We start from the raw sequence: 18,374 nt of genomic DNA on the forward strand, positions 1-18,374 counted from the left end.
CATTGCTTTAGTTATATTGTTCTGTATTATTTTTAGCCGTTTGGGATGCAGTGACACGCAGAAAAATATTTAGCAGAACAGATTCACAACTTTTGACGCTCATAAATGATCAGAAAAGTCCTTGTGCTGCAGGTATTAGGAGGTTTGCTGAAGGTGCAGCTGATGTGGAGCGAGGGAATTGCATGTTTATTAAACTATGACAGTTTGCGTTCATTGGACAGTAAGAATGATTAATACACTCACATGAAATAGTCCCTTAAAAGTGACGTCTCTTTGTGCTCACAATACAAGCATACAGCGTCAAGCCCAACCAAACTGCACTCTGGCACACCTCTTCCAACTGGGCCAGGGCCGACCGACTGAACCACGCCTGGGCCCAATTTGGAGCACCCACAGTTGTCAAATGAACCGGGAAACGCACCCAGGCACAGTTCAGATAGTGTATTGTGAGTGCACCCCAAGTTTCATTCACTCAGCAAAATGACATTTTTTAATTTCTTTGTTATGGCTTGACATAAATACATTGTAAGCTGTCTGTTTCTTTGTCATGACAGCTTGACTTCACCAAGACAACATAACTTGTCATAAATCTGTCATAAACATGACTGTCATTATTAATTAATGTGTCATGTTTATTTTTCAGATCACTTTTTCCAGAGGAACAAAATGAATTTTTCATTAAAATGTCTCATTAAAAAATAAAAAATAAATATTCTGTCAATAATTCTATAACAGCATCATTAATATTTATTGACATGTTAATGACAAATTTGGGGCGTCATGGTGGCGCAGTGGGTAGCAATATCGCCTCACAGCAAGAGGGTGGCTGATTCGAGCCTCGACTGTGACAGTTAGCATTTCTGTGTGGAGTTTCTATGTTCTCCTCGTGTTTGTGTGGGTTTCCTCCGGGTGCTCCAGTTTCACCCAGAAGTCCAAAGACATGTGCTATAGATGAATTAGGTAAGCTAAAATTGTCCATAGTGTATGTGTGTGAATGAGAGTGTATGAGTTGCAGCTGGAAGGGAATCCGCTGTGTAAAACATGCTGGATGAGTTTGTGGCTCATTCGCTGTGGCGAACCCGATTAATAAAGGGACTAAGCCGAAAAGAATAATGACATATTCAAATTGTTGAGGTCAAGAAAATATTTGCTATACAAATCCTGTTATACAATTCATGACACAGTAATACTGGCCTCATGTTTATGACAGATTTATGACAAGCTATGTTGTCTTGATGATGTCAAACTGTCCTGACATAGAAAAAGATTATGATGTAGTTGTTTGTAAAGTTGTCATATTTGTTTGACAAGACAACATTTAAAATTATGTAACAGAGCAAATGACACTAATGACTGTTGCATTAAACTATTGGCCCCTAGCCCCCCTGAATTATTAGCCCCCCTGTTTATTTTTTCACCGATTTGTTTATTTTTTTGTTAAATGAGAGATTTTTTAAACACATTTTTAAACATAACAGTTTTAATAACTCATTTCTAATAACTGATTTATTTGATCTTTGCCATGATGACAGTGAATAATATTAGACTACATATTTTTCAAGACACTTCTATACAGCTTAAAGTGACATTTAAAAGCTTAACTAGGTTAATTAGGTTAACTAGGCAGGTTAGGGTAATTAGGCAAGTTATTGTATAACAATGTTTTTTTCTGTTGACTATCGAAAAAAAAAATGGCTCAAAGGGGCTAATAATAAAACTTAAAACTATTTAAAAAAATTAAAAACTGCTTTTATTCTAGCCAAAATGAAACAAAAAAAGACTCCTCAGAAGAAAAAAATATTATCAGACATACTGTGAAAATTTCCTTGCTCTGTTTAACATAATTTAAGGATTATTAAAATAAATAAATAAATAAAAGGGGGGGCGAATAATTCTGACTTCAACTTAATATACGGAGGAAGATTTACACTCTCGTTAATGTGCTTGAAACTCCTTTTTTGTCTTTTAAACATATACATGATTTAAAACCACTTTGATTCCAGATGTTTTGCTTGAAAGTTACTGTTTGAACTCTGTGCGGGTTGAGTGGTAACTTAACACTCCGACCTCATCATGCACTTAACTGTGCCTATAAAAATATCAGCAAGTATAAATGAAACTGTTCAGCAAAGGTAAACACTGAGATAATTATAGTAACTCAAGAGCACGAACAATCACACATTTTAGTGATTTGATGATGAGCATCTGCAGTGTTCGTCCCATCCTGTAAGCACTTCACAAAACTGAATGTGGCTCACTTGGACATGTTTAGATCTTTTCTGATGGAACATAAATATTAAATCCCAGATTAAAAACTTGGTAAACAAGAAGCATAACTAAGCATCCCCCCACTTAAAATAGTGAAGAAAAAAAAAACAGTTCAATAAAATCTTTCTTTTCCCACTTTCACCTCTCCTCAACAATTATACTGCATAAAGCACTTTTGAAAAGAATCTTGGTTTGATGTTTATCTCTGCATATAATGCCCTCTGCTAATACTGGCACTACTGGACAATATAAGCAAAGAACGCTGTGAAACCAAACTAAATTTCTTACTCCAAATTTCATGAAACTCTACTGGACACAACAGCTGATTACTACATGGGACAGGTGATTGGTTGCTATTGTTTAATCTTCAGCATTTAAATATATAACCATGGACCACAAAACCAGTCGGTCAATTTTAGGAAAATCATCTTAAAGCTGAAGAATTAAGATCTCCATTTTTGTATGGTTTGTTAGTATCTGACAATTTTTGTCAGAGAGGCAACTATTCTGAAATCTGGAATCTATTTAATTCATCCTGTCCTAAAAATCTTATGTGCAGATACATGCAGTTTTTCAAATGCAACTTTTTGTTTATACGTTAATCAAGTTTTGTTTATTTGTCTTCATGTTCTCGTGCTACTACAAGTAATATTTTTCACAGCCTTATTTGCCCATATTTACCAAGAGTGCCAATATTACTGGCATACTACTTACTTTAATTGACTGACTGTAGTCAGGCCAAGCCAATACCTTATCAAGGATGAGAGCAGCTTCATTAGTCTGCCTGTCATTCAGTAGGGTAAAAACCTCCTCCTCATTCCCAGATTCAAGCCTGTAGTCCACCTGCCAGCTGTCTCCACCCCACTCATCCGCATCCCATGCAGACACAACAGTCACTGTGGTTCCCACCGACGAGTCCTCAGCCAGGTGGAATGGGCCGTACTGCAGAAACAGAAATATATATATTTTTTCAAAATTAGAAGATGGAGAACATTAAGTCTAACATAGTTCCTATGTATTTTTGAATATATATTATGATAGAATATATATATATATATATATATATATATATATATATATATATATATATATATATATATATATATATATATATATATATATATATATATATACTGGAAAATTACAGTTTACATGCAATAAAATATTAGCAGTACACATTGCTTTTACATTTTTTTTCTTTACAAAAAGAATAATTATATAAAATAAAAAGATGACAAAAGTCATTAGAAGAAATGTTTTTGCTACTTTATTTTAATGAGGTAAAACTAAGCTGATCAGGTTTCTTTTTTATTTACACAAATAAAAACTTTATTATATTTTTTATTGACTCAAAAAAACAAAACACAAACAAAAAACGTTTGGGTTAATGTCAGTTCATCTTTAGCAGACTAATGTTACAACTGACTTACAAGCAAGCTTTTTAATGTTACTGAAAATATTTTGTTAGAACCCACGTTTTTACATTTAAATGAAGAAATATAGCGTATTCAAATAAGAAAAAAGACAAAGAAAGGAACTAGAGTTTGTGTGAATGACAATGTCAATCAGGAAAACAGCATGTAAGCAGTATCTTAAAAACAATGGTGTTCGTTACTGTAAATAAAGAGGCTTCAAATACATCACAGCGACTTCACTGTCACCTACACTGAGGAATGCATAATGAAAAGGAAATGGGCACAGCAAGCGATGTTCATGGAAGTTTCCAGAATCAGAGCCTGTCTTCCTTTTTCTTTCAGACTGGGTATACCTTCTGAATTCAAGCTAGCACTGCTTTTTAACTCATCTGTCTTTCCTGCTGCACCCACGTACGTCCATCTCCTGTATTATTCACAACACGTAGGAGGAAACACGCAGGGTATTTTCCAGGAGCCACTGCCTGCCTTATCCTGTATCTGCTCTCCTTTTGCTCATCGCTTTTCATCATTTTTGTCAGCGGTCAGGGCACTGTTTATAATTCAGCTTGGCCGCATCAATGAACAAAGATGTTGACATCAGATAGGCGCTCAGGGCTGTTCTGCATAAGCAAATGTGCTCATGTACCATAAATAGACAACGCTACAAATTTAGTATGTGGTCATATTTAGAACATCACCTCGGGAAAATACATTCAGCTAAAAATAGGTAAATCAGTAATGTCACAGCCGTGTGTATTTTTAGTTTATATAATATAGTATTTTTAGATCAGCGTATATATATATATATATATATATATATATATATATATATATATATATATATATATATATATATATATATATATATATATATATATATATATATATATATATATATATATATATATATATACACACACACACACAAACACACACACACACACACACACACACACACATTGAAAATAATGTTAAAGATTGTAAGGTGATAACTAATATTTTAAGTAATATTAAAAGTCTAATAAAAAAAATATAAATAAATATAAATATATAAATACAAATTATAATAATAATAAAAAGAAAATTAAATAAAAATAAACTAAAATAAATAATAAAAAGAAAATAATTAATAAAAAAATTATAAAACAAAATAAATAAAATAAATAATAAAAATAAATAAATAAATAAATAAAAATTAAATTAAAATAAATGAATTAAAATAATAATAACAATAATAATAATATATGTAATAAATATGATACATTTTAACATATACATATTTTAATACATCGTGCTAATATATATTCAAACTTAATTCTCGATTATTACATTAAATAATTTTTTAAAGATTGTTTTTATTTATTAAGATTAATTAAGATCATTCAATTAATTAAATCAACCAACCAATCAATCAATCAATCAATTAATTTACCAACCAAACAATCGATCAATCAATCAATCAATCAACAAACATACATCAAAAACTGTTCTGATGTGTACTGTTCAGTCTGTAATATGCATGCTGTACAAATTCAGTACAGCTAACTGACAGTGATAGGCTTGAGTTAATTTGAATGTAATAAAATAAATCCATAACTTGGCAATTAGAAATGTTGTTTTGCTTTTTAAATATGCGCATCACAATGAAACTAAGGTACAAATGCATTTAACTTCAATCAGGAGATTTGAGCTCATTACTGATGACATGCAGAAATAAACTGTCTTAATTGCTCTCATCCAGTTATAGCTGTGAACACTGGCCATTTGAAGTGCACAATGCTATAAAAAGAAACACTGCCAGCCAAATTATTACAGACCCATAAGCCCGAGATTAAAGCATGGATTCTCCCTGAAAGCTCTTTATCACGTCTCTCGCTCTCTCTGTAAATCACATTTTCTAGAGCACAGTCTTGAAGATAAACACATAGTCAAAGAAAAAAAAAGATAAGAAGAGAGATAGAGTATCTTAAAGAGAGAGTGTGAGAGAGAGAGGTTGATAGACAACAACAACATAATCAACATAATCAAAAGTATCAGAAGGTTACTGATCTCATTCACGAAACTGAAAATAATATCAAACAGAGGAAAAGTTTTGTAATGTAATTAATATATATATAGCACATTTATCGTGTATGGCCTTACACCTAAAGCGCTTCACAATCATGAGGGAGGTCATGGCATTTTTAATGACCTCAGAGAGTCAGGACTTCAGTTTTAATGTCTCATCCGAAAGACGGTACTCACTGACAGAATAGTGTACCCTTCACTTTACTGAGGCATTAGGACTCACACAGACCGCAGGTTAAGTGCCCCCTACTGGTCTCACTAAAACAACTTCCAACAGCCACCTAGTTTTCTCATGGTCGCCCATCCAGGTACTGACAAGACTCAGCCCTGCTTAGCTTCAGTGAGTAACCGGTCATGGGCTGCAGGGGGATATGGCTGTGGCAGTAGTACTCACACTTTCCTCACAGCTCTTACCTCAAGATGGGAGAAAATCGGTGGGTTGTTGTTTTCATCCAAAACTTTAACGATGACAGTGCAGGAGCTGTTCAACCCTAAGAACAACATAGAGAAGATATTGATCAACTATTTACAACAATAATGCAGCATTAATGACTGCCATTATCATCAGGAGAGCTACAATATAAAACATACAACAAGAACTCACTTTGCTAGCAGCATATCAGAACCTGCATGGTGTATTGTGATGTCTGACACACAAGAGGCATTATAGTAGCTGCTACATAAATACACTACAATAAAAGTATGGTGTACACCGTTAAAAATAGCTGTAAATTTGACAGTATTACTTGCAATTTACCAATTAAAGGGCACCCATTTTACCCCCTTTTCAAGATTTTTGTGAGAATCTTTTGTGTCTCCAGAATGTGTCTGTAAAGTTTCAGCTCAAAACACCCATCAGATTATTTATTATAGCTTTCAGAACTGTGTAATTTTCAGCTCTTAGCATTTTGTAGCTGTTTTTGTTGACTGTACATTTAATGCTTGTACTCACCGCCCACCATTCCCATGTGCCTGTCAGAGTGTGTTTCAATCTCTGCCTCGGCTGCGTCAGATAAACAGCACAGTGACAGACATGAAGGAAGCAGATCTCATGTAAAGCTTGTGAGAAATCCTACAGTAAGAACTTTCCCAATGATTATTTGATGTGTTTGTTGTGGAGTTAATTCAAGTCTTTCTGCAATGATGAGTCACACACAATGTCCTTACAAAGTTTACGCACACACACACGCAGCACACGCGTTTAACTTCGCACTGATTTTGCACGGCAAATGCGACGGGATACACGGTAACATCCACTGCTGTATGGATATCTGTTATATTAATGTACAAAATAAACCTAATTTAACTTTCACAAACCGGGATTGAAGCGTCTTCCTTTATAATTGTACTGATATGCATCTGTGGTGATGAAGTAAAACTGAAGTAAATCGCTGTAATTTATTGCAAACATGCACTGTTTTAAAAACGTGTTAAACTTGTAAAACTCATTCTTGATCACATTTGATGACGATTGAGTATCACAGCGAGCTCAACAGATCTTTTAATCCCGGTTGCTTTGCGCATGTCCTGTCCTGTTGATATGATGTCAATCGGATAGCTCAGTTGCGCCTTGGTCTCAATATGGGAGGGGTTTGGATCCTATTTTAACGTCAATAAATTAAAAAAAAGAGACTTATTGTGTTTCTATCAGCCCAATATGACTGGCACACTATACCTACACACAGTTCTGTCCATTAGCTCCCAAAAGATGATTTTCATCATAGGTGCCCTTTGAAACTAAAACTACGGCATATTTTTGTCAGTAAAACTGTAACAATTGCCAGTAATACTGTAAAATTTACAAGTGCACTTTAAATGAATAATTATTAGTTAATTTACAATTGTTAATTTACAATGTACTTGTAAACTTTTCAGTATTAATAGCATCAAAAAGGCAAGTAATGCTGTTAATTTTACAACATATTTAACAAACTCATTCCAGCAAACTGTTTAAAAAAGAAACTGCAAAAAAACTAACACTAAATTAAACATGACGTTTTGAAGTAGAAAGAATGAAATAAGATTTTCTTGAAATACAGCATACAGTAACTACTCTTAATTGTAATATACAATGGTGTTTAAGCATCACAATCTGAAATTTAAAAAGAAAGTGTTTTTAATCACCAACTAATCAGACACAAATGCATGGAATTGCACTGCTTTAATTACACAGTGATTTTTGTAGAGTAGTTTTGCATTGATCAGTGTTGTGTCGACCTTTAGCGTCCTCTGCCGTGATGGTGAGTGTGTATTGTGGAGCAGTTCCCTCCATGCTGTCTGCCTGCACTGTGATGACTCCAGAGTCCCGGTCCACACGGAACAAGTTCCTGGGAGTCTCAGGCATCTGGCCAACCAGACGATAAAATATACGCACGTTGTCTGTTTTCGGATCGTCATTATCGGCAGCTTGGACAGTCAGAATCTCTGTACCTGAAAGCAGAAGATGATCACACCACTGCATGAACCTACTGTTAGTGTATGGGTGTGTGCTTTGTATAAAGACCAAATATCCCCACACGTATCACTATATCTCTACATTTTACCCTTGTGGGTACATTTGTTTGGTCCCTGTCAGGAAAAAAAGGTTAATAAATCACACAGAATGTATTTTAAAAAATATAAAAATGCAGAATGTTTCAAGTAAGGGTTTAGGTATAAGAGAATAGAATATAATTTTTTACAGTATAAGCATCATTATGTCTATTGGAAGTCCCCATAAAGATATCTGTACAAGATTGTTTTGTGTTTGTGTGTGCATACTGGTTTTGGTGGTTTACAAGGACAGAAATGTTTATAGTGACAGTATTATATAGTTTTTTTATATACAGTTTTATATATATGTAGTTTATATATATATATATATATATATATATATATATATATATATATATACAGTTTATTTATATATATGTAGACAGTATTATATATACAGTTTATAGTGAGTATGAGCTATGAGCTAATTCTACTATACTAAACTGGTTTATGGTGACATGCCTTGTGTCCTCGTAATTCAATGCACATAAAAAAATAATAGTAACACTTTATTTTGATGGTCCAATTGAGTATTAGTAGACTGTCTGCTTAATATTTGTTGATATGCGCCTTCAACAGACATTAACTGACTATAAGAAACTTTGCAAGTACATGTCAACTTACACTAACCCTAACCCCAATATAACAGTCTACTTATAATCTAATGAGAATTAGTTGACATGTAGATGCAATGTAACAAACAGACCATCAAAATTAAGTGTGACCAAAATAATACTTAAAGTCTTATGTCTTATTCACACTTAGCTGAGTTTTCTTTCAGGGTTGGGTTTAGGGGTAAGGGTGGTATACTGTAGTAAGTTTTACTATTTTACTGTATACAATACATTAGACCTGTAAAGAGTCCTCGTAAACTACGAATTTCAATGTGTGTGTGTGTGACCTTTAGTTGCCAGCTCTTTGACCACAGTGTGGTACTGCATCTGTGGAAAAGTGGGTCTGTTGTCATTGGCGTCGCCCACCATCACTCTCAGCTCCACAGGCTTAGCAATCTCTCTGCCATCTGGCCTCTCCACCACTATGTCAATGTGAAACTAAAAGTGGGAAAAACAACAACAATTCAGTATGTCAATTGCATTGGGGTCTTTTACTGCATTATGAAAACAACAATGCTCACTGAAAGTTCAGCTTTCAAACACAGGATTAAACTAGATTCTAAAGTATAACAAAATGCAAAATGTTGATTTTTAATTAAAAACTCTTCACATTTTTACAGATTTTGGACAGTAAAACTGTCCGACAGTGGCTGAGAGAGCTCAAATGTGGTGCAAGCTAAGAACAAACATATATAAATAATAATCTTAATAATTATAATATATATAATATATATAACACTGACAAATTGAAAAAACAAAAAATCTTTATAAGTTTGGTAGCACACATCCATGCAAAATCTCACAACACAAGCAAATACAAAAACACAAAGCACAGACCACTATAGAAATATGTTGAGAAACCGCAAAAAGTGTTGTTGGAGATCTGAGAGGGGAGTTAATTTGTCATATTATTAGACCTAAAAATATTAAAACAACAATATGCAAAAATGTCACCTCTCACATCTACAACAACACATTTTGATGACCCCCAGCATATTTCTGTTTCATACTGTCTGGTGTATTTGTCGTGCATTTCTGCATTTGCCTATGTTACGAGAATTTGCATGAGGCTCTTTTGTCAAATTGATAAAGATGTCTTCTCAAATTTTTTTTTTATTATTATTTTTTTGCAGCATATTTTCATCTTTCTTGGCCATCATAATTGTTATTGTATTTGTGATGAATTTATATTTTGGTGAGAATAAGGAGGGAAAAAAAGTCTCTTATCCAAGTTCACTAGTTAATACACTCCTCAAGCATGACTTGTAACAGTAACTTACTTGCATCATACTTAAGGATTATATGAGCTAGTGAACAAGATTATATGAAGTAGTCAGGATTTGGTGTGCTGTGTGCCAAAACAGGCTTGCGTGGAGGGCTCAGCTAAAGCTTCAAGATCCTAGCCGGAATACTTGATTAAAGAAATAAATATAAACGAAGGCAAAATCTGATTGTTGTCAGATTTTTTGTAAATTACAAACTGCTGCAAGAGCTTTCAGTCAAGAAATACAATTACTGCATGTTTTTGCTTACATATGTAAATGACTTGATAAGTAGTTATATAATTTTGTATTAAGATTTAATAAAAATATATAGCTTTGTCAGTTTGTTTGAACATGCTGTAAGTCTAACACTTGCTGTGATGGCTGTGTATACAGTCTTACAGTAGCATTAATTCAGGACCGATGGTTATTTGAAACCAGCTTGTTTGCTACTAAATGAACTGACTGTTAAAATTATTAGGTTAAAAAAAAAGATCTCACTCTTGTGTTTTAATGATTAAACCAACTGTTTTCAATACAAATCACAATGATCTTGTTTTATTAAGCAATGATTAGCTGAAATGAAAGCATGTGTAACTACAATGAAAGCATGATGTCAGGTTTTGAAAGAACAACTAGTGGCCCTACAAGTGTGATCAGTTTAAAGTTTTTACTAAGAGATTTCATAATGTACACCTTATTAAAATAATAAAATAGCAATATAAAATGTAAAAGCATTGCTATTTTGCTATTATTTAAAGAAGTAACAGATATCCATATATTTGTACATTAGATTTATTTGTTAAGAAAATCTAACAATACAAATTCAGAGTTGTTTAAATGTAAACTAGCTTGCGCTGGTTATTCGTAAAACTATTCAGTGCCTTTTTTTCTCAAGATGAACACCCATAATGCTTTTTATTCTAAGACACATTCAAATAAATGACTTAAATGTCCCATACTTCACTTAAATCTAGTCTTTACTGTGAAATCAAGTTTTAGTACTGTATGTAAATCTACACGAGTGTGACTGAAGTTTGCTTTTTCTTCACCTGGTCTTGTGTTTCTCTGTCCAGAGGAGCATTCAGGTAAATGATCCCTTCTCTGTTGATAGTGAAGAGCATTTCTGGAAACTCTCCCTCAAGACTATACTCAACCGGACTCCCGCTCCACTTCACCTGGGAACACACATAAACAAAACAACCAAAACATGTTTGAATGACAGAGCAAACCATTACATCATATATTAAACCATTTCATTATACAATATTCACAAGGCAAAAATGAGAGCACAATCTAAATGGCTTGGACGTCAGATTTATACAGCGATGAGATACAGTGTTTGAGGAAAACCCTGCATGTTTAGGCACTGCTGATAAGTGCGGTGAGGCCTGCATCTGCCAAAACAAACCAGCTGCCCTCGCCATGGAGGGATTTTCCACTGCGCTGCCACAAATGATGCAAACGGTTCTGGAAGGGGTGTGGAAACGCACCGAAGAAGGAGTGGAGCCCGTTAGAAGGCGAGCGAGGGGGACATATGTATCTCCTCAATACCTCACCCTCCAGCTGTTTGTTATGGAGATGGCTCTCCAAACTCAAGCACTTTGTATACACCAGCGGCCCTCTCTAAAGATGACCTGCCCGCACTGTTATGAAGCGACAAGCGAGCAGAGCTTTGAAGAGATTAATGCGTGTCGTCCCGCTGTTCTAAAATTGGTGAGCACCAACTAAGGTGATGTCATCTGTTTAGTTTGCGGGGCCTGTTTTAGATAGACATGATAGAATCCTCTTAGGACGGGTCTGTCCGTGCCTTTGATGTTTAGTGCTGTGGACTGACAAGAGAGAGTGTTAACAGCTGGATGCTGAAAATGTATTATAGTGATAAGGAGAAAGGAGCTTTGGCATGTTTAAAGTCCGCGAGAAATCAAAATTTACAATGTTTATTTCGTTAGCTCACATTGTTATTAAGGTGAATAATTAACCTGTGCAAGTTAATTCATTGGGGAAAATATTTTGGTTATCTTCAATGTAAGTCTGACCAATTGCTTCTGCCTTTGGAGTAGCGCTCCTTCTGTTGATGTCAACCTTAGAGCTTCCATAGCAACTGCATATCAATGCCCTCCCTTACCAATAGTTTGCTATGAGGGTGCAAAAAAATGCCCCACCCCCAATCAATATTCCATTTCATTTGAAAGTACATAAACATAATGAATTAAAAGTCTCAGCAACTTCAGGTTCACGCCAAATTCAAAGTTTAATGAAGAGATTCAGGATTTTAATACCTAAGTGATACTAAGTGATACCCTACTATACCTAAATGATGCAATGACAACCTCAAGACAAATGCACCAGAGTACTCATCAGCTGCAGGTGGAGTGGAGAGAACAGAGATAGAGCCAATTCAGAGGATGAGGAGGACTTGGTGGATAGGTAAGTGCCGGGGAAGGAAATTTGGCAAGGATTGCACCCCTAATCTTTATAAAAATTGTTATTAATGAGCACCGACAGTCAGGGCCTCAGTATAACATCTTATTCAAATGACACTGCTCACTAGCCGCATTTCCACTATCAGGCCAGTTGAGCCAGGGCTTTTACCGGGGCAGGCCGGGCCAATCGCCCGGGAGGTTGAGCAGTGAGGCCGAAATCATGTCGCGTTTCCACTGTCGGGCTAGTAGCTCGCAGCGCGTCAAGTAAACCCCGCCCCCAGAACATCCCCCGAATCAAACGTCACTCAATCCGCCCACTTCAGCGGGAATCAGGCAGATAAAGCACACCGCATCATCACAAAACTATTAAAATAAGGACAACCAAAACAAACAAATGACACGTTACTGTACAGCAGTACAATGTATGTCTATACGCACATGCCTGTGTGTTCTCATTAATCATATTCATTTACCTGCCGACCGACTGTTGGCATCAAAATCCAGTGGTCTTGCCACTAACGGAGGGACCCAGCGCAGGGAGCGCACATCCATAATATAACACCACATAGGCCTATATAAAATTCTCTGTTAATAACTCGATATAAAATGTATTTTATAACATCCTCAGTTAGACAGACGCTGTCCAACATTCATCCCAAATGCTCACTATAGGCTTTATGACACTAAGTTAGGCGATTCCCTTTATTTAAAGATGTTGGTTATAAAATCTTAAGTAAAGGAAAGTGTTAAGTGTTTCAGCACATAAGAGCAGCATGTAATAATATATAGCCTATATTGCATGCGCTCAGCAGCGATGCACTAATAAAGCTCTTTGTGTATTTGAAATTTCCTTTTTTCATTTTACCACGTCATATAAAAACATACACACTTGTTTGAGGACACAGAACACATTTTGAACTTGCAGTTTTCCCCGATGCGTCAAGAAAGTGCTGCGCAGCTGGAAGACAGAAAAAGGTCGCCTAATTTCTGCTTTCACTCAATCCCGAAAATGCTGTTTGCGTGATTTGATTAATATCATCATATCCAAATACTTTATAAATAATATTTAAAACATTCTCCGGTGTTTCTTGTTTTTAGAAAATATCTAAAATCTTTTTTTTCAGAGAGGCTTTTGAAAAATGAAAGTTTATGGCTTTAAAACAGTTTGATATAGTACCTAATTGTTATAGCTAGCTTTTGTTAGTTTTATATTGGTTTATTTTTTTAATGTGATTTTATTATATCTGATATTTGTAATTCTTTAAATTATTTCAATATAGCTTAGGCTATTTTATCTAGTTATGACACTATTGTTTTGAGCCTACAAAAGTGGACACGAAATTTGTAAAGTTTAATGTCTTTCAGTTGTATTCATATATGTGTATTATCTCCAAAATAAATAAAAACAATAAAAAAGAAAAGAAAAAAGGCGCTTGCAGCATCAACAGAGCTATGAAGGGAGCGCTCTTTTCCTCGGTCTCACACACACATACAGGCACCTAAACGCGCACAAAACACCTTTTAAACTTGACAAAAACTCTCTAAAACCTTTACTGCCTGCTGTTTCTTTAATATGGTGTATTAACTATTACGCGTTATTGAAACATCAAGGAGGACGCAGCAAAGAAATGTCAATTATAAATTAAACCTACTTTGTTTTTTTATGCAACAGCCTTACATTTAAAAGAGAAACATAGGGGCGATCATACGCAAAAAGACCCCAGCCTATAATTTGTTCCAGATGTTTTCTTTCCCTTATTTATTTATTTGTTATGTGTTTCGCGCATGTACTCATGTGCGATCGGAAAACTGTGTCCGCCTCTCCTTTCACTCCGCCCCGAAGCCCAGGCGGGCCCTCTTTGGCCCAAGGTATTCGGCGGGCCGAAAAAGGCCGGCCGCTGGCCCCAAGAAAGCCCCGATTTGGCCCAATTAGGCCCCGGAAGTGACAGTGGAAACGCGACTGGCCTTGGCTCGTCCTGGCTCGCTCGCTTTAGGTGCGATAGTGGAAACGCGGCTACTGACAGTATAATGTCCCCTTCGGTATACTGGGGCATTAGGACTCACACAGACCACAGGGTAAGCACATCCCGCTGGCATCATCACAAACACCACTTTCAACAGCTACCTAGTTTTCCCATGTGGTCTCCCATCCCGGTACTGACCAGCCTCAGCTCTGCTTAGCTTTAGTGAGCAACCAGTCTTGGGTTGTAGGGTGATATTTTATTTAGTCGAAATTTAAACATACGTTGTAATTACAGGCTTCTTTGTTCCTATAGACTTGGTCAAGTTTATAAACAACAAAGTCATCCTTGTAGAAAGACAGGAGAATGACAGCTCTCGCTGAGGCTGAAAATGTGTGGTAAAAGAAAACTTGCCAATGATTTTTAAAAAGGTTTGTCTTTTGATGTGTGTCTTTTAAAAGTGTGTAATTAGTTCTTCAGAGAACACTTTTTTAGTGGAGTGTGTCATCAGTCATTTGTCAGCCAACAAAGATATTTTGTAACATTATCAGTATCACATAAAAAAATGAATTCAGCACAAACATAATAAAATCTTTAGTATAAATCAGGTAACACATAAATTACTTTACAGTATGGTTACAGTAGTATACTGTTAATCTATGTGTTTTACAGTGACAGCACTGTACTACCTAAAACTTCCAGTAATATCCAGCTGCAGACCCGCAGAACCACACATGTTTCAGGCACACACAATCCAGCACACACGATCTAGGCAAACCATATATAGTTACGACGGATGTTACCGTTATTAACTTCTTCCCGGACATTGTCATTAATATAATTGTATATTGTTAATACATATTGAACAAAATAAACAATAGTATATACTATTTTACAAATATTGTGATCAAGAGGAGCGAATGGGAAGCGTTGTTTCCGATCGCCATTCAATATAATAGACTGAACAGTTTTCTACCAGTCATCATCAAAGATGATCAGTCAATCATACTCATTTGCTGGCCTTGCTGAACGATCTAAATTGGACAGGTTTAATAGGCACTAATACATCTTTATATGAAATAAAAATATTTTTACGTGTAACAAATGTATGATATTACATTAATATTCTACTCAAGGGATTTAATAGTATTTATTTGCTTAATTTTCTAATAACTTTTTAAGTAATGATTTTACACATTATATACAATAGTAGTTTAAAGTAAGCAATATATTGTTTTTAAGCCATAAAGTACTGGTAATTTGTTGTAATTACAGTTGCAACAAATTTAGCATTACAAACAAATTAACTGGTAATAATTAATAATAATAATTTATATATATATATATATATATATATATATATATATATATATATATATATATATATATATATATATGTGTGTGTGTGTGTGTGTGTGTGTGTGTGTGTGTATGTATATATATATATATATATATATATATATATATATATATATATATATATATATATATATATATATATATATATATATATATATATATATATATATATATATTACTAACAGTTGCTGACAGTTAAGAAAAATACAGTAGTTTATAATCAGATAATCAGTTAAGATAATATAATATATAGACTATATTATATATTGAGTAAATAATTAACTATAGTAATTAATTTTAATGTGAAACATTATTGTTTGCTTTTTCTATTTTACAACAAAGTAATTTTAACCAAGTATTATAATAGTTATGATAATTAGTTTATTACACTTAATAATATATAATAATTATGTAATAATAATTGCTTTTTTTGGCTCTGAGTAGGCTATATAAGACAATTTTAAACATTCAGTTCATAAGGTCAGTTCAAACTTTTCTGTTCCAAGTTTTTATAATAAAATCAGTTGTTCAATATAGAAAAAATAACATTTTAAAATATGTATATTTATCAGCTAGCTATATATCGGCTATCAGTCTCCAAATATTAAAAGTTATTTGTAATCAATATCTGACAAAAAAAAAATAAAAAATTTGGTGCATCCCTAAGTGAAACTATAGAGGTGGTATATGATTACTTAGACAGATAGACAGGCAGACAGACAGATTTAATTTAATTGCCTAAATCCTTAAGATGATCTTTGTAGTATATTTATAGGGCTAATACACTAAATACCTCACACACTAAAAACTTTTGTTTTGTACTCTAACGAAGAGACCAAAACATAAATCTGGTTGCTCATTACAGCTTTACTGAACACCAGAACTAATGGGGGGCTAACACATCTGCACAATACAGCATATTTCACGCTGAAGCTTCAAGACATCTTTCACAGGCCTCATCTGAACATACCAATTGAAAACGTTTATGCTGTCTCTCCAACTGTCTCTTATGCACTTAGCCACATATAGCAAATTGTGACACTTGAGCTGTGATTTGTCATAATGAAGAGTCAATTGAATAAAAAAAGACAGAAAAATTTGACTGCTCTATTTTGGCATCAGCTAAACACAGTTTGAACCACCAGCTGCTCAATTTAGCTGCTCTCCTGAATTTTGTGTCACCCCTGGACTTGGAGGATTTGAGTGAAAGCAAACAAACAAAGCTGGCATCCCAAGCTCAGCTCAACCACTAAGCATTATGATCAAATAAAGCTCTTTATCTGAAACGTGTTGTGTAGGAACACACAGAGTTAAGAGGATTGAGGCAACTTTTTTAGCTTTATTTCTATATCGCTTCACAAGTAGAAAAATGGAGAAGGGTGAAATGTGGCGAGCAGCGTTGCTATGAGAAACAGAGAGAAATACACGACACACACACGGTCCTTCATGACCACTAATCTGTTTCATAACCAGTGCAACTCCAACCGCCCACATGCACAGTGTAGCACACATGAGGGGGTGGCAAAAGGCTTTTCCCATAAAAAAAAAAAAAAAAAAAAAACAATTCCAGAGAGAAAACCTGGACGTATAGCACACACAATATTATTCATTATCTAACATCCTTACATTAGGAGCTAGCTCTTTGATGTGAACTGATTTAAAAAAAATAAAACTGCATTATTAAATTACAGCATGTTTTGTATCAAGATTAAATTGGCTGTTTTAAACAAATTGCATGTTTAAATCACAATTAATTGCATATATCAAGGCCAATACTACTATTAATGCCCGTTCACACCAGGGCACTTTTTGCTGGAAAAAATAAACAATAAACAATAAACGCAAACAAAAAGCGTCCCTTTACACTGAAAAAACTATTTTTGCAAAATTGTTGCAAACAATTTATATGAAATTTAAATAAAACAAATTTAATTTAGTAAAGCTCGACTTGATTTATTTGTTTAAATTCAGCCCAAATAAGTTGTTTACAAACACTTAACATAAAAATAAAACTATAGTAATAGTAAATCTAAGGAATTGTCTTTGAATCGTTTTATTTTTCAGTTTAAAACCAATATTAATTATACAATTTAAAGGGATAGTTCATCCAAAAAATGACAACTCTGTTTCAGCCTTTACTTGTTTCGAACCTTTAGGAGTTGATATGTTCTGTCAAACACAAAAGAAGATATTTAAAAAATGATGGAAACCTGAAACCATTGACATTCTTCAGTATATCTTCTTTTTTTGTTTAACAGAAGCAAGAAACACATAAACTCATTTGGAATTATTTGAGGGTGAGTTCATAGTGAGTACATTGTCATTTTTGGGTGAACTATCCCTTTAATGAGATGAAATAAGGCTGTGAAGATCATACTTATATTCTGGATACAGCTTTTCTGTTTCTTTTTTTTCCTTCAGATGATTAGTCTGTATATCCACTGGTTCATATTATCCATCCTCACAGCAT

At 34.4% G+C, this 18,374-nt stretch overlaps 1 protein-coding gene across 1 annotated transcript in view; it reads right to left on the reverse strand.

Moving 5' to 3' along the window:
• cdh16 (cadherin 16, KSP-cadherin) overlaps positions 1–18,374 on the reverse strand; it is a 90,915-nt gene that overhangs the window by 42,395 nt on the left and 30,146 nt on the right. Inside the window, exons 8-12 of the mRNA XM_087261644.1 lie at positions 11,211–11,336; positions 9,184–9,334; positions 7,968–8,180; positions 6,165–6,241; positions 3,019–3,210 (exon numbers count right to left, since the gene is read on the reverse strand). Of these exons, the coding sequence (XP_087117770.1) occupies positions 3,019–3,210; positions 6,165–6,241; positions 7,968–8,180; positions 9,184–9,334; positions 11,211–11,336 (759 nt within the window). The remainder of the gene's footprint in view (positions 1–3,018; positions 3,211–6,164; positions 6,242–7,967; positions 8,181–9,183; positions 9,335–11,210; positions 11,337–18,374) is intronic.

This window comes from Danio rerio, chromosome 7 (assembly GCF_052040795.2).
Source record: "Danio rerio strain M-AB ecotype USA chromosome 7, GRCz13ab, whole genome shotgun sequence".
NCBI lineage: Eukaryota > Metazoa > Chordata > Actinopteri > Cypriniformes > Danionidae > Danio > Danio rerio.